Source organism: Aethalodelphis obliquidens, unplaced genomic scaffold (assembly GCF_003676395.1).
Source record: "Aethalodelphis obliquidens isolate GAN/ISIS:26980383/991018 unplaced genomic scaffold, ASM367639v1 scaffold9, whole genome shotgun sequence".
In the NCBI taxonomy this organism is placed as follows: domain Eukaryota; kingdom Metazoa; phylum Chordata; class Mammalia; order Artiodactyla; family Delphinidae; genus Aethalodelphis; species Aethalodelphis obliquidens.
In genome coordinates this window covers 30,027,557-30,052,738 of record NW_020837953.1, presented here as the reverse complement: position 1 = coordinate 30,052,738, position 25,182 = coordinate 30,027,557, and the positions used below count along the sequence as shown (strand labels likewise).

At 47.3% G+C, this 25,182-nt stretch overlaps 1 protein-coding gene and 1 non-coding gene across 2 annotated transcripts in view; both read right to left on the bottom strand.

Annotated features, from left to right (window-relative positions):
• Positions 1-19,945, bottom strand: part of MECR (mitochondrial trans-2-enoyl-CoA reductase) — a 30,405-nt gene extending 10,460 nt beyond the window's left edge. The window contains exons 1-3 of the mRNA XM_027109393.1: positions 19,735-19,945; positions 6,040-6,137; positions 5,446-5,577 (exon numbers count right to left, since the gene is read on the bottom strand). Coding sequence (XP_026965194.1) covers positions 5,446-5,577; positions 6,040-6,137; positions 19,735-19,943 — 439 coding nt within the window. The 5' untranslated portion in view covers positions 19,944-19,945. The remainder of the gene's footprint in view (positions 1-5,445; positions 5,578-6,039; positions 6,138-19,734) is intronic.
• Positions 18,096-18,199, bottom strand: LOC113622487 (U6 spliceosomal RNA). Its single transcript, XR_003433533.1, has one exon. It is a non-coding gene; the product is annotated as a U6 spliceosomal RNA (small nuclear RNA).
• Positions 19,946-25,182: the final 5,237 nt, after the last annotated feature.

Sequence of the window (25,182 nt, the reverse complement as noted above, 5' to 3'; positions counted from 1 at the left end):
GAGGGAGAGAGGGAGAGAGGGAGAGAGGGAGAGAGGGAGAGAGGGAGAGAGGGAGGGAGGGAGGGAGGGAGAGAGGGAGGGAGGGAGGGAGGGAGAGAGAGGAGAGAATTACTTTAGATGGGAGTCAGGGACAGCTTCTCTGAGAAGGCGACAGGCTAAGAGTTGAAGGATAGAGATGCAGCCTCTCAGAATCCACAAAGAACATTCCAGTGGAGGAAGAAGCGTGTGCAGAGACTCTGAGGCAGGACAGACATAGGAATGGAGCAGGAAGAATGCACACCGGAGGGGAGAGAATGGTGGGAAGAGTGGCTGGAGACATGGCTGACGTGGCACAGGCTGGACGGACGTCATACAGGCTTTCATGATCTTGACTCACAGTAACCGTGTGTTTCAGTCTAACTCTGTACACGTACATACGTAAATACACGTACACATACACAGATTCATAACAGAAGCCAAAGTTTCACGGAACAATACTTACCCTACTCTATGTGATGTACTGTTATTTTCTGTTCTATTCTGACCAACTTTAACAAAAGAAAAATTCTGTTTGCAACCCACTGGATTGATTTCGCTAATGGGTCACAGCCTGCAGTCTGAAAAACATAAGGGCTCAGGGTCATGGCATAAAGAACGGATTTTATTTTAGTGAATAGGAAGCTTTAATTTTCTTATTTATTTATTTATTTATTTTTTGGCCACACTGCACGGCATGCGGGATCTTAATTCCCCGACCAGGGATCGAACCTGTGCTCCCTGCAGTGGAAACGCAGAGTCTTAACCACTGGACTGGCAGGGAAGTCCCAGGAAGCTTCCAGGAAGCTTCTAATTTTAGAGAAGTCTGAGGTGATTGGATTTATGCTTTAAGATCACTTTGTTGCTGCGTGAAAAAGACGGTGGCGGGGGAGCGGAGGGGTGGGCAGAGTAGGAACAGGGAGGCCGATCAGGGGGCTTCTGGAGGGGCCCAGATGTGAGGTGATGGTTGCCTAGACTTTGGCAGTGGGGATGAGGAAAAGTAGATGGACTCGAGTTATGTTTTGAAGATAGAACCAACAGGATTTGGTGAGCACTGGGTGACAGGTCCTCACCTGTGCAGGCGGGATCCTGTACAAAGCAGAGAGTCAGGCAGATGCGGATTCAAGCCCTGGCTTGCCGCGCACTTGCGAAGCACCTCAGGGAGACGACTCGGAGCCCTGTTAGCTTGGCGTCTGGTGGCTGTGACGTCTCAGGGACCCTCGGCCCACCCTTCCAAAGCGCTCGACTGTGACTCATGACCCAGCGGCTGGGGTTCTGACAGTGCCCTGGCTCTACGTGGTCCAGTGTGGGGAGCAGGGGCCAGCCTAGACCGCTAGCTGTGCTGCAGGAGGGGAGAGCCAAGGTGGGCTTTAGGGGCCAGGAGCTGGCGATAGGAGGCAGGAACACTCTTCATTAAAGGCTGTGTCAATCCCAGAGTAGATTTCTGGCTGAGAAAATAAGAGGTTGAAAAACTGAAGGACAGCTTTGGAGTCCCGGAGGCGCCTTGTCTGTCTCTGGGCTTGGTGCAGCCTGGTTTCCAGATCTTCAGCGTCATCTTCATAACTATCACCCTCATTCATCTTAGTCAACGTTTACTGTACTCTGCTCTGTGCCAGACGCTTAGTGAATGGCTTTCTGTGCGTGAAATCAAAGGTGTTTTCTACTTCCCCTTAGTGGCAGGACAATGGAAATCCAACCCTTGACACGGATTTCTGGGGCTTGGCAGTCCCTAATCCTCTTCTTAAGAGGACCTGGGTGGGATGGGATGGGGGCAGCACCCACGTCAGCCTCCAGGGCTTTAAAGTAGAAATGCTTAGACTTTGGAGTTGGAGAGACCTGCTTAAAAGCCCTGGCTCTGCCACTCACTAGGTGTGTTGACTTTGAATGATCACTTCACCCTTTTTGAGTTGTAGTTTTTCTAATCTATGAAATACAGAGAATAACACTCCCACTGTAGTGTGAAGATTAAGTGATGACATTGTACAGCCTGTCATTGTGCCGGGTACACAGTAGGTGTGGAACATGCCTTGGTCTCCTTTTCTGATCTGAATTCCCAGGCCCGAGTTCTGAGGACTCCCATTCCACGCTCACGTGCACCTGATCCTTAAGCATCTCTGTCATCTAACGCAGGGGTCCCTAACCTATGGCCCACGGGCCAAACTTGGCTCACCACCTGCTTTAGTAAATAAAGCTTCATTGGAGCACAGCCCACTTTTTAATGTATTATTCATGGCTATTTACATTGGCAAGGTTGAGTAGAAGTGGAATGGCCTGCAAAGCCTAACATATTTACTAATTCGCCCTTTAAGAAAAAAGTTTGCTGCAAATTTAGTGTTTGCAAAGATCATTGTATGTATTCCCTCAGTTGACACAGACAAGGCAACGCCTATTAGCTCCATTTTAGAGATGAGGAAACTGAGGCTCAAAGTAGTTGTGATTTAAACAAGGTCATGGGGTGGTGGGGTGCTGGTGGTGGAAGGAGGGCCTGTATCTCATTCCCAGGCCAGTGCTTGCTATGCCCCATGCTGCCTCAGGGGGCTTTGAGTGTTTCCAATGAGAAAGCCAGTTCACACATTAGCTGGCTCTGTCTCCCTTGGGATTGGTTGCACGTGGGAAAAAGCTGGCTACAGGCGCAGCAACAGCTGAGTAGCTCAGTGTATGAAAAATGCCCAAGATCTGGCCAGTTGAGGACTTACCTCTTTAATGACTGCTACTCTACTAAACGGCAGTCTTCACTAGAAGAAAGACCATGCCTGTTCACTGCTGTATGTTAGAGCCTGGCACCCTCAGATGCTCACAACATGTTTACTGAATAAACTGAGTTAATTAGCATCCTGACAATGATAAAATCCTCACCCCCATCCTCTCCGACTGCTTTAAAAGAATCACCTTTCCTCCGGGGAGAAATCCCTGCTCTGGCTATCACCCCCCCCACACGTGCGATTACGCACACACCTGGCACATGTCCTTTATTCTCTCCAACCTCACCAAGCTTCTAGGCCCACCCCGTCGCTCCAGTCCTACAGCACCACTGGCTCAGGCCCTCACCGTCTGAAGCGTGGATTGCTCAGCCACCTCCTCACTGGCTTCCTGCCTCCACCCTCTGCCCTTCCAGAGCATTCTCTGCACTGCACAGATCTGATCAAATCATTCCTCATGTTCACTCTTCATCAGGCCCCCAGTGACTGTGGATGCGAGCCCTGCACGACCAGGTCCCAGCCGACCCCTCCGGCTTCTTCTCCCTATCCACCCATGACCCAGCCATACTGAGCTACCTGCAGTGTGATGATGCCCTGCCTTCTCCATCACCACACCTTTGCCCATGCCGCATTCCCTGCCTGGGAAGCCCTTCCTCCCCTGGCTGTACTTCTACTGTCTTCCAGACCCAGTTCAAGCATCACTTCTCTGAGAAGCCTTTCCTAATGCTTCCCAAGATAGGGAACTCTTGCCTTTGTGTTCATCCTGTGATTACACCACTCATTACACTGCACTGTATTAAGTGCTCTTTTCCCACTCCCAGCCAAGAGCACTTTGAGGGCAGAGACTGTGTCTGACCCACGTTGTGTGCCCGTCACTCTGCACGGGGGCTGGCCCGAAGCACCAGTCAGTATCCAGTGAATCCTTACACATCTCAATTTGCTCACCTGGCTGTGCTCGTTCACTGCCAGGGGACTTTCGGAGAGGGTGGGGCCGTTCTTGGCACTTCCCTGATCTCAGAGAAGGAAAGAACTTCTAGTAGACTCCTGGTGCTGTCTTCTCTCGCCTGGTACATTTTTCTTTCTAGAACTGCTCCTTCCTAACCTCTGGGGCTGTCGACCACAAGGCCTCACTCTCTGTACCACAGAGGTTGGCAAGAGACTCAGCCAGGGCAATTGGAGTGGCCTAAGCCCACCCGCTAGTGATAGGTTCATGGATGGGCAAGGATCCAGACAGGGCTGGTCAGAGCCCTTCTGGGGGATGGATATGGTTGTATTGGACACATTGTAGAGGACATGCTTCTTCGTTTGCTCTCAGGATGATGTAAACCTCAGGCTGCTGGTGGCCATCTATGAAAGGTATATATCAGAGTGGGTCTGAATCTTACCTCCACCACTTATTGGCTGGGTGACCTTGGACAAATTGCTTAATCCTTTACATTTACTGTAGTCTCATCTGCATAATGGGAATGATAACAGTATCTACATCATGTTGTGGGAATGACTGAGTAAATATAGGTAAAGTGCTTACAACAGTGCCTGGTACAAAGGGAGTGGTCAATATTTGTTGCTATTCCTATATCACTGTGTGGGGAGATCCCATTGGAGAGCTAATGAGAATAAGAGAAAGAGGTCTCATAGCATTGGTGTTTCTGGATCCAGCTGTGCCTGAAGCCTTCCATCTCTTGCACTTCCCAGTTCCACAAACCAATTAACTTCTTTTCTGATAAAACAAGTTTGAGTTGACTCTCTGCAAGTTATAACCCAAAGGGTCCTCCCATTGGAGTGTAGCGGGAAAAACGGAGGAGACAAGAGTCCAAGGGGCTCTCCTTTTAGTTAGCTGTTTGCATTTGGACAAGGGCTTCTTCTTAGGTTTCAGGTCCTCGTATGTCCAATGGGGTGGATGTCAGCCCTGCTTCCCTCTTGTGGCTCCCGTCAGGATCCATCTGTATAATGTTTGTGCCTCAAAAACGACCAAGTACGAAAACACAAATCTCACCAAAGACTCTTGACCACATGTCACAGAAAACCCTAACTCTCAACTCTCAGCATGGCTTCCGCAGGGCCTTCCCCAGGCGGCCCCACCTGCTCTGTAACCTCCCCTTCACTTTTGCAGTCCTCTCTCACATGCTCATCCTCTGCTGTGGCTACACTGGGTTCTCCTCCATTTCCCAAACTCACCCTTGTGTCTTTGCTCATTTCGTTTCCTCTAAATGCCACAATTTGGAGCGCATCTCTACCTACCAAAATTCATCCATCAAAGGTCCCTTCCAATGAAGCCTCCTTCACGAAGCCCTGATCCTTCCTTAAGACCGTGTCTCTCTCACACAGAGTCGCCAGAAGTGCCCTCTGCTGTCTGTGAACTTGCAGCACTCCCTTTACGGGGGTTGGTGGTTTGGAGATTTCTTCAATTAGATTTTAACCTCCTGGAGGGAAGGGGCTGTCTTATTTGATTCCCCATTGCGCCCTACATTCCGTAGGGATGTAGGGATTCAGAGACTCATAGCTCCGATCAACATGCGCCCAGTGATGAGAGCAGGTGTGTCACCTCCTGAGCAAAAGAAACAGAACTGCCGCTCTCCTGGTCCAGCTTCCATCCCCACTGGAGGTGGGTATATGGACTTAATAATAAACCCTGTGCTGCTTACTTACAGAGACAACGAACGGACGTGTATCTCGCGGGTGAAATAGGATCTGAAACAACAAAAAGCTGCAGACACCTGGAGAAACTCACCCAAACCAGCGTTCGCTGGAATCACCCAGTCTCCTGGCTTCACCCTGGTCACACTGCTGCCCACTGCTACGACCTGTCCAACACCTTCATTCCCTCCAACGGCAGGCAGCTTGGGAAGGAGGCCATAATTTCCTAAGGGAGAAGAGCACAGCATCATCCAGTGAAGCCTGGGCAGTGAAAGAGCATGGACTTCGGAGTCAGACAGACCTCAGCCTGTTCTGGCCTCTGCCCCTGACCAGCTGTGTAACTAACCAACCTCTCTGAGCCCGAGCTTCTTCATCTGTAAAGGGGGATAATACTCCTCAGCTTCATGGTTATTATGAAGATTAGATAAGATAATGTAGGAAATGAGCCCGGCATATCGCACACTTCACAAGGGTTGGTTTGCTCCCCGCTGCAATCTTCCTAACTCAAAAAGCCTCACATTCCAGGCAGGGGAGGCCAGAGAGGGCTCACACGGCCTGTAGACGGCTCATCTGGAGAACAGCTGCTGCTAATCACAGGAATTTCACACCCACACCTGGGGAGGAATGAAACCGAGGTGGCGGCTAAGCAAAAAAGCCAATTAACATAAGCCACAGAAACCAAGGTTACCTTGGATCATATTAATGTCAGATGGATTGACAGGGGCTGCCAGCATCTTCACATGGACGTCTGATCCGCCCACAGCAGCCAGCTCCAGGTTCTTCAGTCTAAGCACAAAGCCAGAGAGAGATGTTCATGTCAGCCAGGCTAGCCAGGGAGTCTTTTGCTCAAATCATCTCCCCAAAGTAGGTCAGGCAGCAACATTTTTGGGCTGCCATTGTGTGCCCAGGAATTAGGGTTGTTAAGAAAGAGAGGAGCTATAAGGAATTAGTACAGGACACAGAGTAATGCTCATTAACTGCAAATGGAAAGTCCCTAGCGACCTTTCCACTCCACCACCCACTCTAGCGCAGAAAATAGCTAAAACTCCTTTGGGCATTGTTTAGTAGTGGTTAGCGATGCTAAGAATCACCTGGTATACTAATATTATGGCTTCTCAGGCCCCGGGGCTGACCTACTGAATCAGAATCTCTAGATAAGGGGCACCCCAAGTGGTGAGGGAAATAGAGATGGCCCATGGAGTTGGGAAAGAACTCCCTGGGTGACTGTGGTTCACCCCCTGGAAGGATGTCCCTTCTGGATGAGGATCTGGTCTGTCAGAAAGGATGCTGGATGGAGAGCTGCGGGCCTCAGGTGTGAAACTCCATCACAGGATGGCTGCGTCACCACAGGCAGGTTTCTTCCCTGCTCTAGGCCTTCGTTTCTCGATTTGTAAAATGGGGGTGATGCCACCCTCACCCCCACTTGCATTTGATCACTTCCAAGAGCTCTTCCCATTTCAAGCCTGTGTGGTAACTCAGAGTACTCACAGTGGGTGTGCTGTAGACATCAGAGGACTAACGTCTTTATCCACTGGAATGTTGGTTAATGGGTAAAACCTGCCCAGTGGCAATGCCCATGTGCTGCTTTTTTTTTTTTTTTTAATAAAAGGAGACCTTCCAACCAGAAAGGACTGATCAGTGTATTAGACCAATGGATCCTCATGACTTTTAATTATCAGAGATTCCTTTTCTGTCTCTCTCCATACCTCTGAGACTTCACGTTTGCACTGCTTTTCTCTGCCCAAATGTACTTGTTAATAATTCTCCTTATTTTTACTCACCAAAGGCAGATATAAAAGCCAACCAGAGGTTCTTAGCATTAGGCAACAGTGTCACTGCACTAAGCTGATGTAATTCCACCCACTTCCTGCTGAAATCTGATCTTTTAATTATACCTGAGGCTCCACTTGGGGTAAAAGTGTGATTTCTAAGAAATCGCTCGTACTAAGTAGTAATAATTGTGGCAGGCATTTGTGAGGTGTTTATTATACACCAGGTATAACACACCTGTGCTAAGGGCTTTAAACACATAATCTAAGATGTAACACCCCTGTGATGAAAGTATGACTATTCCCATTCTATCAAGCAGGAAATGAAGGCTCCTGGAGATGATGAAACTTACGCAGTGTAAGAGAATTGGTCAGGGTGGGGCTTATCCACTTTAAGAGTTGGCTCTCTTACTTACCTTGCTCTAAACCAGTACCTGAAATGAGCATGGGCATCCCTCTGACTGCCTACGAGGACCCCTGGGGACCCAACCTGGGAATCCCTGTACTGGATTATGACCAAAGTAAAGGAGGCCATGCTTTACCATGATTGAGAAACAGCTGCAAAAAATCAAAATAAAAACACTCTCTACAGAAAATGGTTAACTAGGAAGGAGTTGATGACCAGGGCAGAGAGAATACAGAAAGGGCTTTTTTTTCCCTTTTAGGTTAAGTATTAAGGAATGTATGTTTTTGTTTTTGTTTTTTGCGGTACGCAGGCCTCTCACTGTTGTGGCCTCTTCCGTTGCGGAGCACAGGCTCCGGACGCGCAGGCTCAGCGGCCATGGCTCACGGGACCAGCCACTCCGCGGCAGTGGGATCCTCCTGGGCGGGGGCACGAACCCGTGTCCCCTGCACCAGCAGGTGGACTCTCAACCACTGCGCCACCAGGGAAGCCCGGAATGTATGTATTTATACATAGCTGGAGGAGGGAGAGTCCTCGTAATAATAATAACTACTGTTTGAGTATGTACCAGTCAGGCACGCAGCTGAGTGCTTTCCGTGTGAGCTTTCATGTTATTCTGATTTTACAGCGGAGGAACAAAGGCGCAATAAAGAACTTGTTTCAGGCCACCAAAAGTCGTGAGTGGCTGATATGGTTTGAACCTGGCAGTCTGACGCTAGAGAAGCCGGCTGGTGAAGGGCTGACCCCACACCACGCAGAGGGCTGCAAGAGAAGCCTGGAGTAGTGGGCAGCCTTGACCATTGCTGGGCCTGCTTGGGGAGCTGGGGGCCAGGGGGAGGGCTCCACAGCCTCTCCACCAGGATAAGGAGGGAGGCGTCAGCCCAGACGGCACTGTTTCTCTGTGAACACATATGTAAGTCTGCCCTCCAGAGAAAAATCCTGCCCAGAGCAAATGGATTGTGGACTAGCTGCCCCTTTATATCATCTGTACTGCTTCTCTCTTGCAGTTTGACAGATAATCAGAGTTTTTCTGTAAGCTGACAAAGTCCACGTGCTCAAGCTACTTAAAGACATTTTTTTCCTGCACATTTTCTACACGCTCTTCCCTCAGCCCAGAATTCCTTTTCCACAGCTTCTCTGCAAAGTGAGAAATTGAACTCACCCTTTAGGACCTGGCTGAAATTTTACTTCCCCTAAAGCATCTTTTTTTTTGTCATGATATATTATTTATTTTTTTTTTAACATCTTTATTGGAGCATAATTGCTTTACAATGTTGTGTTAGTTCCTGCTGTATAATAAAGTGAATCAGCTATACATATACATATATCCCCATATCCCCTCCCTCTTGCGTCTCCCTCCCACCCTCCTTATCCCACCCCTCTAGGTGGTCACAAAGCACCGAGCCGATATCCCTGTGCCATGCGGCTGCTTCCCACTAGCTATCTACCTTACTACGTTTGTTAGTGTGTACATGTCCATGACTCTCTCTCGCCCTGTCACAGCTCACCCTTCCCCCTCCCCATATCCTCAAGTCCGTTCTCCAGTAGGTCTGTGTCTTTATTCCTGTCTTACCCCTAGGTTCTTCATGACATTTTTTTTCTTCTTAAATTCCATATATATGTGTTAGCATACGGTATTTGTCTTTTTCTTTCTGACTTACTTCACTCTGCATGACAGACTCTAGGTCTATCCACCTCATTACAAATAGCTCAATTTCGTTTCTTTTTATGGCTGAGTAATATTCCATTGTATATATGTGCCACATCTTCTTTATCCATTCATCCGATGATGGGCACTTAGGTTGCTTCCATGTCCTGGCTATTGTAAATAGAGCTGCAATGAACATTTTGGTACATGACTCTTTTTGAATTTTGGTTTTCTCAGGGTATATGCCCAGTAGTGGGATTGCTGGGTCATATGGTAGTTCTATTTGTAGTTTTTTAAGGAACCTCCATACTGTTCTCCATAGTGGCTGAACCAATTCACACTCCCACCAGCAGTGCAAGAGTGTTCCCTTTTCTCCACACCCTCTCCAGCATTTATTGTTTCTAGATTTTTTGATGATGGCCATTCTGACTGGTGTGAGATGATATCTCATTGTCGTTTTGATTTGCATTTCTCTAATGATTAATGATGTTGAGCATTCGTTCATGTGTTTGTTGGCAGTCTGTATATCTTCTTTGGAGAAATGTCTATTTAGGTCTTCTGCCCATTTTTGGATTGGGTTGTTTGTTTTTTTGTCCCCTAAAGCATCTTTTGACCCTCTTCTTGGCCCTGAAAAAAGTCACTTGCTCCACCCTCAGTGCTCCCATTACACAGATGGGGGTGACTATGCCATTTAAGACCATCTAGTTTATGAAGTCTTTTCATAATTTTTTTCAACTGATCACAAAGCATAAATTCACATTCCTTTTCCAACTCCTGGGGCCGGATGTCCTCCAGAGTTCAGGCCCGTGTGTTAGCTGCACCCCTCCCTAGGGGACAGGCAGCACTCCCATCAGACACATTGTTCCTGAAGCAAAAAGTAGGAATATTCACACTAAGTGGGTTGAACAGTGACCATATAAAAACCTCACTCCAGATTAGGTTTTGCCTCCAAATGAGTTATGAAAAAACGAAACTGCTAGTTTTCAGAGCTTTCTGGATTTTGGAGTGCAGATACGACTTCGGATTTGAATCCAGGTCTTTCAGACTCAGTTCAGGGTACTTTTTACTTATCACTGTTTTAAAGTCAGAATGTGTGTTGTCTCCCTACTAGGCTGTAAGCTCACGGAGGGCAGAGAACTTTTAGTCTTAACTCAGTGTTCAGCACAGCATCTGGGACCACAACAGTGCTGGAGAATGCTTCTTAAAGAAATTGTCCCGTTTTCCTCTTTAGTGAGAAAATGTGGTGCAAAAGCGACAGTCAGGGCGTCAGGGGAGGGGCTCACACCCCAAGGACTTAGCTACTGAGGCTGGTACTTGCTCTCCCTGGTCCTGGGCTGTTTAGGAAAATACCGCTGAACGATGGGTACAAATAAAAACGGAGATTATCCTTAAGGGAGTTCAATCTAAGCAAAAACCCATGCCTCTTTTCCTCACAGGAGAGTGCAGATCAAATTTGCAGTACGTTTGTAATTCTTAAAAATCTAGATGACCGTGGTCAGGATAAGAATACAGGTAGCTCTCAGTTCATAGATGAAGGGTAGAACATGGATTTGGAGTGAAACAGGTAGTCCTCGGTGTGAATCCTACCTCAGTCATCGACCAGCTAGCTGAACCTCACAGTACTCATCTGTGGAATGGGAGAACACTAGAAGTCAGCTCATGGATTAGGTGAGTTAATGGACATAAAGCACTTGCTAGAGTACCTGATACACAGTAGATGCTGAAGAAATGTTAGCTGTTGTCAGAGGTGGGAATATCCAAGGAAACCTCTGAAACAGCTGGCTATACCTCTGAAAAAAATCAATGAATCACTCAAAGGAAGACGGCAACTTTTCGGAAAATTCAAGTAAATTTAATTAAACAAATATTTATCAACAGTCCTATTAAGTGCCAGGGACTGTGCCAAGGGCTTTAAAGATGAAAAAAATAGTATCTCCTGCCCAGGAGATTGATGGCGTGGGGACTCACATGTGGAAACACTGGGAGGGCGCTTCTAGTGCTAAAGCCAACTGAGTGTGTGACCAGCCGGAGGGATAGCAAAGGGTTACCAAAGGGACTTCGGAAGGTGTGATATCTTAGCTGAAGCTTGAAGGATAAACAGGAGCTTATGGGGTGGACTGAGAGAAACGAAGGATTTCCTGCCAGAGGGAATGGTAAAGAATCTGACCTGATGGTAGGCCAGGCACAGGTGCAGTCTAGGTTGGAGTTGTGGGAATGGAGAGAAGGATCTGATAACCTGGAATCTCTTAAATAAAAAGTGGCATTGATATCACTTGGCGACTGACTCCATGGGGGTGGCTGGGGAGTCTTTGATGGCTCCCAGGCTTGGGCAACTGGATGTTGAGATAGGAGGAAAGAAGAGTGGCTTGGAGTGGGGAGGAAGGTGTTACATCTGGAGCCTGAAGCAGGTGGCCTGCAGTACGGAATGCAGCAGAGGGTGCTCTGCACTGGACACACAGAGGTGAGTCAGCTGCGTGTAGGTGGAGTCTAGGATAGTAGATAAACTTATTCTGGGTGATCTGGCTGGACAATTAAAGCTCCAGACACTGTGCTTAGCGTTCATATACAAGATGCTGTTGAGTCCTCAAGTTGTCTGGAGGGTGTTGTCACCCCAATTTTCAGATGGGAACTGAAGCTCAGAGAAGTTAAGTAACTTGCCCAAGGTTAAGCTGTTAGTAAGTGGCAAGACTTGATCTTAAGCTTGACTCCAAAGCTCAGACTGTCGAACACTAAGCCGGCATCCCCTACACTGTGTGTGTGGAATCTCTGTCCTGGGAGATATTAATAGGTATTCCCTGGGGTCCAATACTTTTGGGAAACGCTGCCTACTAAACTCCCTTTATAAGATTCAAACTGCACATTAGAGTCATAAAGGCTCTGAGAAGTCCTCCAGTAAAGAAACCCACGTGGCTTTGTGTAACCCAGAGTTTCCAGAGTTAACTCAGCTGAGAACACTACCCTCACAGCACACTGAGTACCTCAGACAGCAGTTTGAAAAGTGCTGCACTGGGCTGCAGCCTGCTCCCAGTTCTCTTCTTTGTCTTCTGGGAGCCTAGCTGCTCTGCACCAGTTGAAATTCACAGAAGTGGGAGGGAAGGGGAGTGGGGCAGGAGACGGAAAGTTGAAGCTGCAGACAGAGGTGGGTGAGGGCGGGGACAGGCCTGACACAGGCTGCTTGCGCAGGGGGAGGTGTGTTGGTCCAGCTGCGTCTCACCAGGAAGACCAGCCCCAGCCTGCCCCACAGAATGCCATCAATACTAGACACTGCTGTTCCTGCAGACAGTTCTAACAGCGTCGTCAAGGATACCATTCTGCCGAGACAGGAAGGAAAACCGGGCCGAGTCTGAATTCCAGAGTTGGACCTCGGGTGTAATGATAGCAATTTCTTGTTTTTTTTTGCTTTAAACTCACCGAAGGAACTGGTGGCTGTGTTATGGAGTGCAAAGGAGGCACCCAAACACAGCCTGGCTGGATCTCAAGACACTTTCCCAAGACTGTTCAGTCCCTCCCCTGTGAGTAGTGGCGCCACGCGACTCGGAGGGATGCCTCTGCCTTCATTCGACAGATCCCACACTGGATAAGGTCACAATGGCTCCTTTGAGGCAAAGGCTGTACACCTGTGATGCCATATGAACTACAAGGGAGACAAAAGCAGGCAGAAGAAAGAGCCTTTTGAGAGGGGGGAAAAAGAGGCCAGTACTCTGGGGCCTGGCTCAGTTATGCTGGCCGTGTAAGGCGGGCATCAGCCAGCTCTGCTAAGATATCTTTCCTGCCTTCCGCATTTAATTAGCAACCATTTGTACTTATCTTGCATCTTCCACTCAATCACCTCAAAGTGGTCCCTCGTCATTTTGCGCAGGAAGAGTTGTCATGGGCCACGGAGACTTTCTCCTCTGCTCATTACAGAGAGCCAAGAATGTGCGTTCCATCACAGAGCACTGGGGGAAGGTAGCTGATGTCGTGGCTCTTCCGGGTCTGTCTGCAGTCCCCGTGGTCACAAACAAGCCACCTTCTGTGATTTAGTGAAGTGCTGGGCATTTGATTAATCGTTAATAAGCAGGGCACAACCAGGCAACTGTGGAGGAAGCAGGGGATGCTGGTGGCCACAGCTGGGGGGCTTCTCATGGAGTCCTGGGCGCTCTGCCTCTCCTGGGCAAAGCTCACGAGTTCTGTGTTTCTTCGTGGTGTGCGGACACTCCCGATTTCCTCCCTGCGCCTCTTCCGGGTTCTCTGCCTCCAAGTCATCTTGCCTTCCCACCATTCAGGACTTTTTGTTCTGTAGCACAATCGCTTTGAATGCAAGGGAATCAGAGACAGATGGCAACTTCTGCAAGTTTCTACCCAGGGTTGGCAAAGAAACCCTCTCCCTACCCTCTCAATCTCCTACTTCCCTCAGCTAAGATGACCAGGAAGGTTGCGAGCCCCATAACATTCTACATCTGCTGACATCAGGAAACTTGCGTGAAGGGAGCTGCAGAGAGTCTGCTGCTTAGTCTGCTGAGGCCTAACTCTCCTTGCTGCCTCAGAGAGCATGACTGGGCCACAGCAGGGGGCAGAGGCCCCGCCTGCAGCTGCTTTTCTCTTTGATGGGTAGGACGATGACCATGCAGCCCCTGCCTGCTGGGCCTCTGATTGTGTAACTAACCAATGGCAAAGGGGGCCCTTGGTGAAATCTTGTGCCCAGGACCCCTTATTTCAAGTCACATCGCTGCTCCCTGGAGCAAACACTGGCGAGCAGGCAGTCCAACACCTGCTTCAGCTTCACAGACTTGCCGGAGCTGGACGATTGTTGGATCAGAGGACTCAAGCCTCAGAACCATTTCCACGGCTGCAGGATAATGTTGAGAAGGGTGCTGAGGCCTCATCTTGTCTTGGCAGGAAAGAGTGTTGTTTGGGGAGAATGAGGCAAAGAGGTGTGTAGGTTCTGAGGTACATAGAAAAGGGAGCTGTGAAGATTGTCACTGGCACAGAAGACAGGGCGGGGGGATGGCACGCATTCCCATGTTTCCCACTGCTGACCTTGGTCAACCCCTTTCTTTTATCAAAAAACAAATGAAAAGAATGGAATAGCACAGGGAACTATATTCAGTATCCTGTAATAATCTATAATGAAAAAGAATATGAAAAAGAATATGTATATATAACCGAATCACTTTGCTGTATACCAGAAACTAACACAACATTGTAAATCAATTATACTTCAATAACACCCCCCCCAAACAAAACAAAACAACAACAACAACAACAAAAACTGAAAAGAATGGAGACTGGAGTGATGTCCTCAATCTAACAATGAGTGGCGTGGGTGGGACTACAAGCCAGGCCAGTGCTCTTGCAGGTGGTCCCCAATGACACCCCTTGAGCCACAGATTAGCCTCATGTTATCTTTGCTTTTCCTTCTCTAAAATGAAGACCCTTCCCACGCCATCCAGGGTGGGAAAGACCTGGAATCACACCAGCGTGCTTGCAGGAGCTGCTAGGAGAGGGCCGGACGATAAGAACTTCCTCCCAGACACTCTGCACGTTGGAAAGCCCTGGTCTACGGTGCAATCCCTCAGAGGTGTGCTGCCAAGTTTCACCCTCAGAGGAAAGAATGAGGAAAAGAGGGTAGAAGGGCTGGGCCCCAAACCCGGCCGCGTCATGTGAAGTCAAGAGGGAAGGTAATGTAACGGTGTCACAGGATGTGAAATCCAGCTTGAGTCTGAATCCTGCGACTTCAGGCTCGTCCCTTCTGAGCCTGTTTCCACAGATTCCTCCCTCAAAGATCACATATGAGGGCGCCCAACAAATATTCCTTAGTCAGACACACCACATTTTCTCTTCCCTCTGGGCTTCTGCCCATGCAGGTTCTTCTACTTTCCCTCCTTGTATATGGCTCACCTGATCTTCTGGGGGACTCAACTTAGATCTCATGTCTTCAGAGAAAGCATTCTGACCACCCCGAGGGGGTAGGGTCGGGTGCTCATCTTCTGGGTGTCCACAGACTCTGAACATAGATATCCTAGCACTTACCCCCTGGATCATCTCCTGGACTAGAATGTGAGCTCCTTGAGGGAAAAGGCCACAGATTATCAATCTCTGCGCCTTCAGCACCTAGCGCTCAGTAGGCCCTCGAAGAATAAATGCTGGTTCACATGGTAGGTGCACAATGAGTTCTGTCCTCTCCTCCATTCATGACCACAGAAAATAGCTCCAGGAGACAAACAAGCAAACAAATCCCAGTTCTTAGGGTGCCAAACCAGAATGCTAAATTTTTTTTCAAAGTACTGTAATTCTGGTTTAAAAACCAAGTCATTTGCACAGAGTTTTGGTTTTAAACACTGACATCAACTGTAAAAAAGAAGAAATCCCTTGAGAGTAAACAGTGCCCTACAGTGAGAACTCACCACCTATACAACCTGGGTCCCCACCACATGCTCCCCCAAATTCCATCTGGCTAAGACAGAAAGGGTATTTGTCCAAAGGTTTCACAGCTTCATTTCATTCTGTGCTAGCAGCAGGCAGGTGAGAAAGCCATGATGACTAGGATGCTGTTTTATGAAAGTGTCAGGATCCTGAAAAGGGGACGAGACAGAGGATAGCATTCCTACCATCTTCCCTGGGGGTGGGGAGGGGGCTGTGCGTCCTATGAAGAGCAGAGACTTGGGGTCACCTGAATGACCTAGAATTTTGCCTTCTCTTCTGACCTATCTCCTTCCCAGTATTATACTCCATCTCATGCTCAAAAAACATTTGCAATGACTGTCATTGTTTCTTCAGGCCTATGTCTATATCATGGACCTTTAGTAAAGAAGGGACATCCTAGTTGTATGATCTTGGGCGAGTGACTTTCAAGTGTCTTGAGCCTCAGTTCTCCTATCTGTAAAATGGTGATAGCAATGAGCAAACTGGGTTACTGTGATTTTTATTTATTTATTTTTAAAATTTAATTAAAAAAATTAATTTATTTATTCTATATTTATTTTTGGCTGCGTTGGGTCTTCGTTGCTGCGAGCGGGCTTTCTCTAGTTGCGGTGAGTGGGGGCTACTCTTTGTTGTGGTGTGCGGGCTTCTCTTGTTGCAGAGCACAGGCTCTAGGTGCATGGGCTTCAGTAGTTGTGGCTCACAGGCTCAGTAGTTGTGGCACACGGGCTTAGTTGCTCTGTGGCATGTGGGATCTTCCCGGATCAGGGCTTGAACCCATGTCCTCTGCATTGGCAGGCAGATTCTTAACCACTGCGCTACCAGGGAAGCCCCTACTGTGATTCTTAAAATCCATAATATACGTGGAGAACTTAGCCCAATGCCTGCCTCATGGTATGTACACAATAAATGAGAGCTGTTTTTACTATAAGATCCAGAGAACATCAAGTTCTAAAATGGGACTTCCAGGAACAAAAGGAAAGAGGACATTGGAGTTTCTTGGAATTATGTCATAGAGAATCCAGAACTCTGCATGTGGGCTGATGGTCATGGGGACCTCTGAAAGTTCTGGAATGTTTGTAATTCTCCCACCTTTGTAATTTTCTCCTGCAGTCTTGCTTCATTTAGGTCAGCAGTTCAATTCTTTACATGAAAAAGGCCCAAGTGCTTATTTAAGGGATTCATTTTGGGCATAAAAGAAAGAAACTCTAAGAGACCAAAGGAAAAGGCCTTAGTAGAGAACAGCTGGAATGTTTGGGGCCAAGAGGAATGAAGAGAGGGACATTCAGAATGTTGACACAAGAACAGGAGGTCCCTGGAGGCCTCATTCTGAGGAGTTCTGCAACCTCTCAGATCTGAGCAGACTCTTTCTCCTTCCCTCCCTGCTGTTCCCAGAGCTCCGCCCACAGTGCAAGTATCGCAAACCACAGCAGGTTGGGGAATACTCTGCTCGGACTCTGCTCAGACACCATGACCCCACCTGGTGTAACCTGACACATCCAGTCACCAGGATGTTTAAAGGACACCTGATTCTTTCTGTGACGGCGTGGTTACCCTAAACCACCTAAGACATGACTACAAAGAAGAGAATCCCAGCCTCTGGCCTCAGTCCACACACGATCAAGTCAGGTCACCTGAATCTGGGTCAGGAGGGAAAGCTGCCCTTCAGGGGCGGAGAGAATTACTGCGCGCCTGACAATCCGTATCCACAGGGTAATGGTTTTCAACCCTGGCCTAGGCATCAGAGTCACTTGGAGAGCTTTAAAAACTCAGATGTTTAGGGCTGTTCTAGACCTGCTACGTACCTCGGGAGTGGCACCTGGGAATACATAGTTTCCATAAGTGCCACAGGTGACTGAGATGTGAGGCCAAGCTTGAATACAATGCTTCGTGGAAGTATCATGTCTTGAACTTCCCGGAAATTATCAGGGTCCCACACAAGGAGACAAGCTGTCTTTCTTCCCCAAGTGGCATCTGCAACCAGACGGGTCTGTTCTAGCTTCCCTGACTCTCCAAGGGGAGGGAATCAATCAGGAGGCAGCTGCACTCAGCTGCCTAACCTTCCCAGGCCTTTTCTCAGGGTCCCTGCACATTGGAGATGCCTTCCTCATCACCACAGAACTCAATAAAAGGTGCACTTATTACAGAAATTAGATTCAGATTCAACAAACGTTTCTGCGGCTCCTATTTTGTGGCAGGTCCTGCACCAGACGCATAAATGACAAGCCTGTGAGAGAGGCACTACATCGTTCCTGTTTGGGGGGCACTCTTGGAAAAAGTGTTCATCAGAACTTTACCAACTCATTACAGCAATCCTCAGGGAGTTGTCTTCCCAACATGGTGATTTATTACCTATGATCAACATACAAATTGGGGTTTATTGACTGACATGTCTTCTCAACATTCTTTTCAATTGCTCTAATGGTGGATGTGGCTAGGCTGAGTGCATGACTGTGAAATTATCTGAGGCTTAACCCCTTTGGCTGTCAAAACACCTAGCTTGTATTTTTTTTTTTTTAAGTAAAAATATGGAACACTTCACAAATTTGCATGTCATCCTTGCGCAGGGACCATGCTAATCTCTGTATCGTTCCAATTTTAGTATATGTGCTGCTGAAGCCAGCACTCTAGCCTGTATTGTTTTTAAAAAATAAATTTATTTATTTATGGCTGTGTTGGGTCTTCTTTGCTGTGTGCGGGCTCCTCATTGTGGTGGCTTCTCTTGTTGTAGAGCACGGACTTCAGTAGTTGTGGCACGCGGACTCAGTAGTTGTGGTGCACAGGCTCTAGAGCGCAGGCTCAGTAGTTGTGGCGCATGGGCTTAGTTGCTCTGCGGCATATGGGATCTTCCCGGACCAGGGCTCAAACCCGTGTCCCCTGCATTGGCAGGCGGATTCTTAACCACTGTGCCACCAGGGAAGCCCTCTAGCCTGTATTTTAATCATGAAAATAACTCCTTGTTGGCCTGACCTTTGGAAAACAATCAAACCATTTGCTGGGAATCGAAGAGTTGGAAATAAGGGACTGCAAGAGAGTATGCAGGTGCTTTCTGGTGAACAGGATTCCTTTTATTGCAGCTGATTAGCACTATGAGCTATGACTACATTGTCTCCATTTTTAAATGTGATGAAACCGAGGCTTAGAGAATCTCAGTAACTTGCCAAACACACACAGCTAGGACAGGGAGGCAAGGATTTGACCCCAGGTCTTCTGACTCCAGACCCATGCTTTTGCCCTAGCGCCACTAGTGACCCTACTAGCTCTTTTGAATGACTATAATCGCTTATGTGCAGATTTATAATCGTTGAAAATTCACATACTGTTTTTATGAGCCACATGTGAAAATCATGGGTTAAGATCCAACAGAATTTTAGGACATAATCATAAGAGTAACAAGGGCTGAGTGACTTGTCCAAGATCAAACAGCTACTAAGAGGCTGAGCCTGTATTTGACCTTAGGTCTGTATGGCTCCAAAACAGGATCTCTTTTTAACTAAAGGCACATGCGCAGTGGAGAGGAAATCACACGAGACAGGACTCAGAAGCCATGGATCCCTGTCTCTGTTCCAATCTTTATTAGCTATATCACTTTGGACAAGTCCCCTGCCTTCTGTAAAATGGAAACAATGATCTCTGACCTACTTTCTGAGATGTGAAGATCCAAATGGACCAAAAAGTATTCTGAAAATTCCTTCCATAATATAATAGAGCGTAGGAACTCACGTAGGCCAGTCAGACAGACCTGGGTTCAAAAATTCCGACTCTGCCACTCACTGGCTTGTGTGACCTTGGACAAGTGATTTTACTTCCCATGCTTCCATTTTCTCATCTGCAAAACGGGGCTAAATCAAGTACCTCCTCCAAAAGGTTGTTGTGACGATTAAATGAGAGCATCCATTTACACAGGGATTGCCCGACACACAGTACAGGATCAATGAACGTCAGCCATTACTACAATTATAACTGTGCTTCTCGGGTTTTCAACTTCCAAGCAACGACTTTCTGAGCTACCACACACGCCCTGGGCTACAGTTTCGGTCCTGTTCGCTGCCTTCCTCCTCGGGACTTGTCCCTCCCTTTCCAGTCCCCATTTTCCACAGCCCATCTTAAAACCCTCCAGGAACCCGAGCTCCCTTGCCCCATTTCGGCGCGGTGTCTTACTCGACGACCTTGGCTGGGTCCCCGTGGTGCCCATAGACCAGCGCCCGGACCCGGGAGGGCTCGGCAGATGCGGAGAAGGCGGCGGCAGCAGATCGCCGGCGGCGGAACGCGGGGAACAGCCGCCGCCACAGCTGAGCCGGGGTTCGCGCCCCGCGGACCCACATGCTCCCTCCGGTTAACTCAGAGCCGGACGCTGTGAGATACGTCATCTTCCAGCGACCTCGCGCCTGCGCCCCGCCCCGTCGCGTGACCACGCCCTTTGCTCCTTTTAGAAGGCCGTCCCCTTCCTCCGCGGTCCGCGCGGTGGCGCTTGGTGAGACTGACAGGGGAGCGAGGCCTGGTCGGTGGAGGGACTTAAGGGAGTCTCGGAGATTCTGAGCCTGCCAGAGTTGAACTCCTAACAAGGAGCGTCTGATACTGGCCTAAGGCTGTGTCTATGGGCTGCGATTGGTGTTTGACTTGGGGGGGAAGACATTTCACCTTCTCTGGCCTCAGTTTCTCCTCCTCCCCACCATTTGAGCGTTCACTCTGCCAGGCCCTTTAAGGCATTATCTCATTTAATCCCCGCTGTCTTCTGCTAGCATAGGGTGGCAAAGCTTACTTCCCTACACCAAGTAGAGGAGATGGATGTAAGCTGATATAGAGGCAAGAGTACTGGATTTGGAGTTAGAAGACTTAGGTTCACATCCTAGACCCTCCACTTCTTACCTTGGCCATCTCGGGCAAGTGACTGAAACTGAGTCAGTTTTCTCATTGGGGCTAATATACTTCTTTCAAGATTGTTGTAAGGATTGGATAGAACAACAGAATAATGTTGTCGTGGACCGGATAGCACATTGTAGAATGCCAAGTGTGCTCAGATTACAAGGGAGGAATCATAAGAAGGAGAGCCCCCTCTCAGAATGCTCAGGGTGCAGTAGGATTGAATGGGACAATGGGTAAAAAGGTGTAGCCCGAGAAAGATGCTAGATCATATTATTAGTGGAAGGAAGACATGAGCGTAACTAACACCCCAGTTGAATATTAGGACATGACAGAGGGCACTGCTGGAGTCTGAAGGAGAGAGGTGTTTTGGGATTGGGGTGGGGGTGGGCACCCTTGGAGGGAGTGCTGTTGGAGCCGGTCCTGTGACTCAAAATCTTCAATATGCATGAAACTCACCTGGGGTCTCATCTCAGACCTACTGAGTTAGAATCTTGGGGAAGGGTCCAGGAATCTACATTTCTTAGAAGCTCTCGAGAATATTCTGATGGAGGTGACCTGGGGAACAAACTTGAGAAACACTGAATCAGGACTTCAAAGGACAAGGAAGAATTCCTTTCATTGGATTTTATTGACCCCAAACTTGCCAACTTAGAGCCTTTCCTCTGAGGAAGAAAAGAAAATGTCATGATGAAGAGTGCACGTGCTGCATTCTAGCCAGCTTGGCTTTGAGTCCTGGCTCTGCCACTGGACTTGGACAAGTCCATTTGATCTTGGACAAGTCACCTGGCCTCTCTGTGTTTCCACTTCCTTACCTGTAAAAGGAAGGAAATAATAGTATCTGATTCAAGGCTGTTGTGAGATATTATTCACTTGAAGCATTTAGCTCAATGTTTGGCACATGAAAGCATTTGATAAATGTTCCTGGGGGTTATTGTAAAGATTAAATGAGAAACATCATATGTAAAACATCTAGACTGGCTCATAGTACATGCTTAAAAAGTGTTTGTACTTATTTTTATTATTAGAGAAAGTTGGTGTTCCATGGTGGGAGAAAGACTTGGTCCCACAATACACACACACACACACACACACACACACACACACACACAAATACCCAGTCTTGCCTATCTTCTGTTTTCACAGTGACCCACGGTTCTACTTCTGTTGCAAGACTCCCTAGGTGACATTGAGCTGTTGACATTATCTTCTATACTAAATCGTTTCCTCTGAATTTCCTGGGCATCTTAGCCAGGAAGCGTGGAGAATTACCCAGCAGGTCTTCCTCTTTGGGGGCTGGACTTAGTCCCCTGTCCATCCTGATAGGCCCAGGACATCAGCTCTCAGGTCGAACTGTGTCAACAACCTTCTTCCTGAGATTCTCTCCCTTATTTTTCCCTCCCCACTTCCTTCTTTCTCAGGCTTCCAGAATGACTTTTTTTCTTCCTAACAGAAAGACCAGATTTTGTCTTTCCCTTGCTTAAAGTCCTTCCATGATTCCTCAATACTCAGGGAGAACCATAAACTACAGTTCTTTGTAGAACACTGTGACCTGTTGATATATTAAACTTGTAAATAAAACTATGATTCTATGCTAATTCTAACATTCTCTCACACTACTAACACGTTCTAAATTCTTCAGAAAAATATATGGAGGGAAAACACCTTAAAATGACAACAAAAACTTTTCTACTCGTTGTAATTAATCTACCTTCTTGCAAATTAGAAAAATATGGCTGTGGTTTTAATTCAACAGTAGGATGCCTCAGCTTGGCTTGAGGAACACCAGGGTTTCTGCAGGGGCACAGTTTGAGAACCACTGAGTGAAAGGTTCAGGCCCAATTGTCCTGGCTTTGCATTTAAGACCCTTTGTACCCCAACTTCCATACTGTCTTTATCTCCTGCTATTGGGCCATGTAGAGACTATGATGCAACCATACCTGACACCCACCTTTCTCAGTACTTCCATGTCTTGTGCCTTTATTCAGTCTGCTCCTTCTGCCTGAAATGCTCTTCCCTGCCTTGCCTGTCTAGGAAACTCCAGGTTCAGATATCCCTTCTTTGATGTTGTTTTCCACTCCCTCAGCCTGAGTTAACCCCTGCTGCCTTTGTTTTTTCTTTGGACTGGTGTTATGACCTTTAGGACATAGTCTCTTATTTATTTATGTGCCATTTCCCCCTCCAGGCAAGAGTGGGGCCATGTTTAGCACATCTCCATGACACCAGCACCCAATATGGGGCCTGGCACAGGGTAGGCATCATGAATATTCCATGAGTTGAAAGTGATTGAATTTCCTCATGGCCTGGCCCTGTCTATGGTGCCATCTCCTTTTCCCTAGATTTGGGCCAGTGGCTCCAGGCCAAGACTTTCTGTTTCCCTTCCTTCTTCTCTCAAGGATTATAGAAGCTTGTGGTCTTTTTCAAGTGGAGCAGAATGTTCTCTTTTCATCTGTCCATCTGTTACTTGTGTTCCTTTTCTCCCTCCATCACAGTCTCTGCCCATAGTCTTCCCCTGCACAAAGAGCAGAGGGCTGTGGAATCAGTCTGATCTAGGTCTGAGCCCTGAGCCCACCATTTACTAGCTGTGTGACCTTGGGGAAGTGCCTTATGCTTTCTGAGCCTCAGTTTCCACATCCCCTCAAATAGGACCAATGGTAAACTCCTTCCATGAGGCTCCTGCAAGAGTCCTCTGGAAACAGCAGCATCCTTGGTTGTTTCTTTTTTTCATCAGATGTTTCTCCTTGAGTTTCCTTTTCTGGATGATCCTTTCTGTCTCTTCTCTGCATGTTTGCTATTGGTCTCTCCCCCTAAAATGTAGGCTTCATGAAGGCAAGAACCATGTCTACATTCATTCATTTATCTAATCATCCATTCAATATTTATTGAGTGCTGACTACATGCCAGATACCAAGCAGTGGGATATAAGACAGAGTCCTTGCCCTTAGGGGGCTCATGTTGTAGAGGTGCAGACACATAATGAATATGTCATATAGTAGGTGCTCTGTTTAAAACTACAAGAATTCCCTTCCCCCTTACTGTTTCTCTCCCCCATTTCTCTAGTATATTACTGTCTCACATACCAGAGAATTTGCTTTTTTTGGTTGTTTATTTTTCTTGTCTTTCCATTGGAGTATAAGCTCCGTGAGGGTAGGGATTTTTGTCTGTTTTATGTCTCCACTTCGGCTTAGAGTAAGTGTTGAACAGATGAATCAGTATCCAGTGTTCGTTGATTTGTTCCATATGGAAAACAGGTCTCAGCTTCTATTCAATTCAAGCCAGATGGCCTTGATTCAAATCTTGGTGCTGCTGCATACTATGCATAACCTTGGAAAAGTCACTTTCTTTCTCTGTACCTTAATTTTCTCAACTGTGTAATGAGAATAATAGTGGTGGGGATTAAATGAGTCTATGTGGGTGAAGCACATAGAAGGTGCCTGATCTTATGTACTAATGGACAACTAGTTTGTGGTCATTGTACAAGAGCTTATACTGGGCAGATGCCCAAATGGACTTAAGCTGTGTATCCAGGGGATAGACTAGAATCAATGAGAGTCAGTGAGGGGGGCAGATTTCACGGCATAAAGAGGAAGAACTTTTTAAAAGCCAGCATTGCAAGGAGAAATAGCTGAATCCACTATTAAAGATGGAGACTTCAACATCTCTCTGTCAGAAATGAACATAGGATTTCCCTGGTGGCGCAGTGGTTGAGAATCCACCTGCTGATGCAGGGGACATGGGTTTGAGCCCTGGTCTGGGAGGATCCCACGTGCTGTGGAGCAACTAAGCCCATGCGCCACAACTACTGAGCCTGTGCTCTACAGCCCATGAGCCACAACTACTGAAGCTCTCATGCCACAACTACTGAAGCCCACATGCCACAGCTACTGAAGCCTGCATGCCTAGATCCCATGCTCCGCAACAAGAGAAGCCACCGCAAGGCGAAGCCCGTGCACCGCAACGAAGAGTAGCCCCCACTCGCCACAACTAGAGAAGCCCATGAACAGCAACGAAGCCCAATGCAGCCAGAAATAAATAAGTAAATAACTAAATAAAAAGAAATGAACATATCCAGCAGGCAGAAAATCAGAAAGGACATAGTTGAACTCCACAACACCATCAATCAACTAAATATAGAGGTCATCTAAAGACTACTTCATCCAACAACAGCAGAATACACATTGTTCCCAAGATCACATGGAGTTTTCACCAAGATAGACCACCTACTGGGCCATAAAACACACCTTAACAAATTTAAAAGAAAAGAATCATACAGTGATTGCTCTCAGACCATAGTGGAATTAACTAGAATTCAATAACAGAAAGAAAGTTGAAAAATCCCCAAATACTTGGAGATTAACACACTTCTAAATAACACATGGGTCAAAGGAGAAATCTCAAGAGGAATTTTAAAATTTCAAACTAAATGAAAACTGAATGAAAATGAAAACACGACTTATCAAAATTTGTGGGATGTGGGGAAAGCAGTGCACAGAGGGAAATTTATAGCACTGAATGCATATATGAGAAAAGAAGAAAGATCTGCAATTGATCGTCTAAACTAGCTTCTGCCTTAGGAAACTAGAAAAGGAAGAGCAAATTGAATGCCAAGGAAGCAGGAAAACAACAAAAATTAGAGCTGAAATCAGTGAAATGGAAAATCAATAGAGAAAAATCAGCCAAACCAGAAGCTGGTTCTTTGAAAAGATCAATACATCGATAAGCCTCTAGCCAGACGAAGAAAAGAGA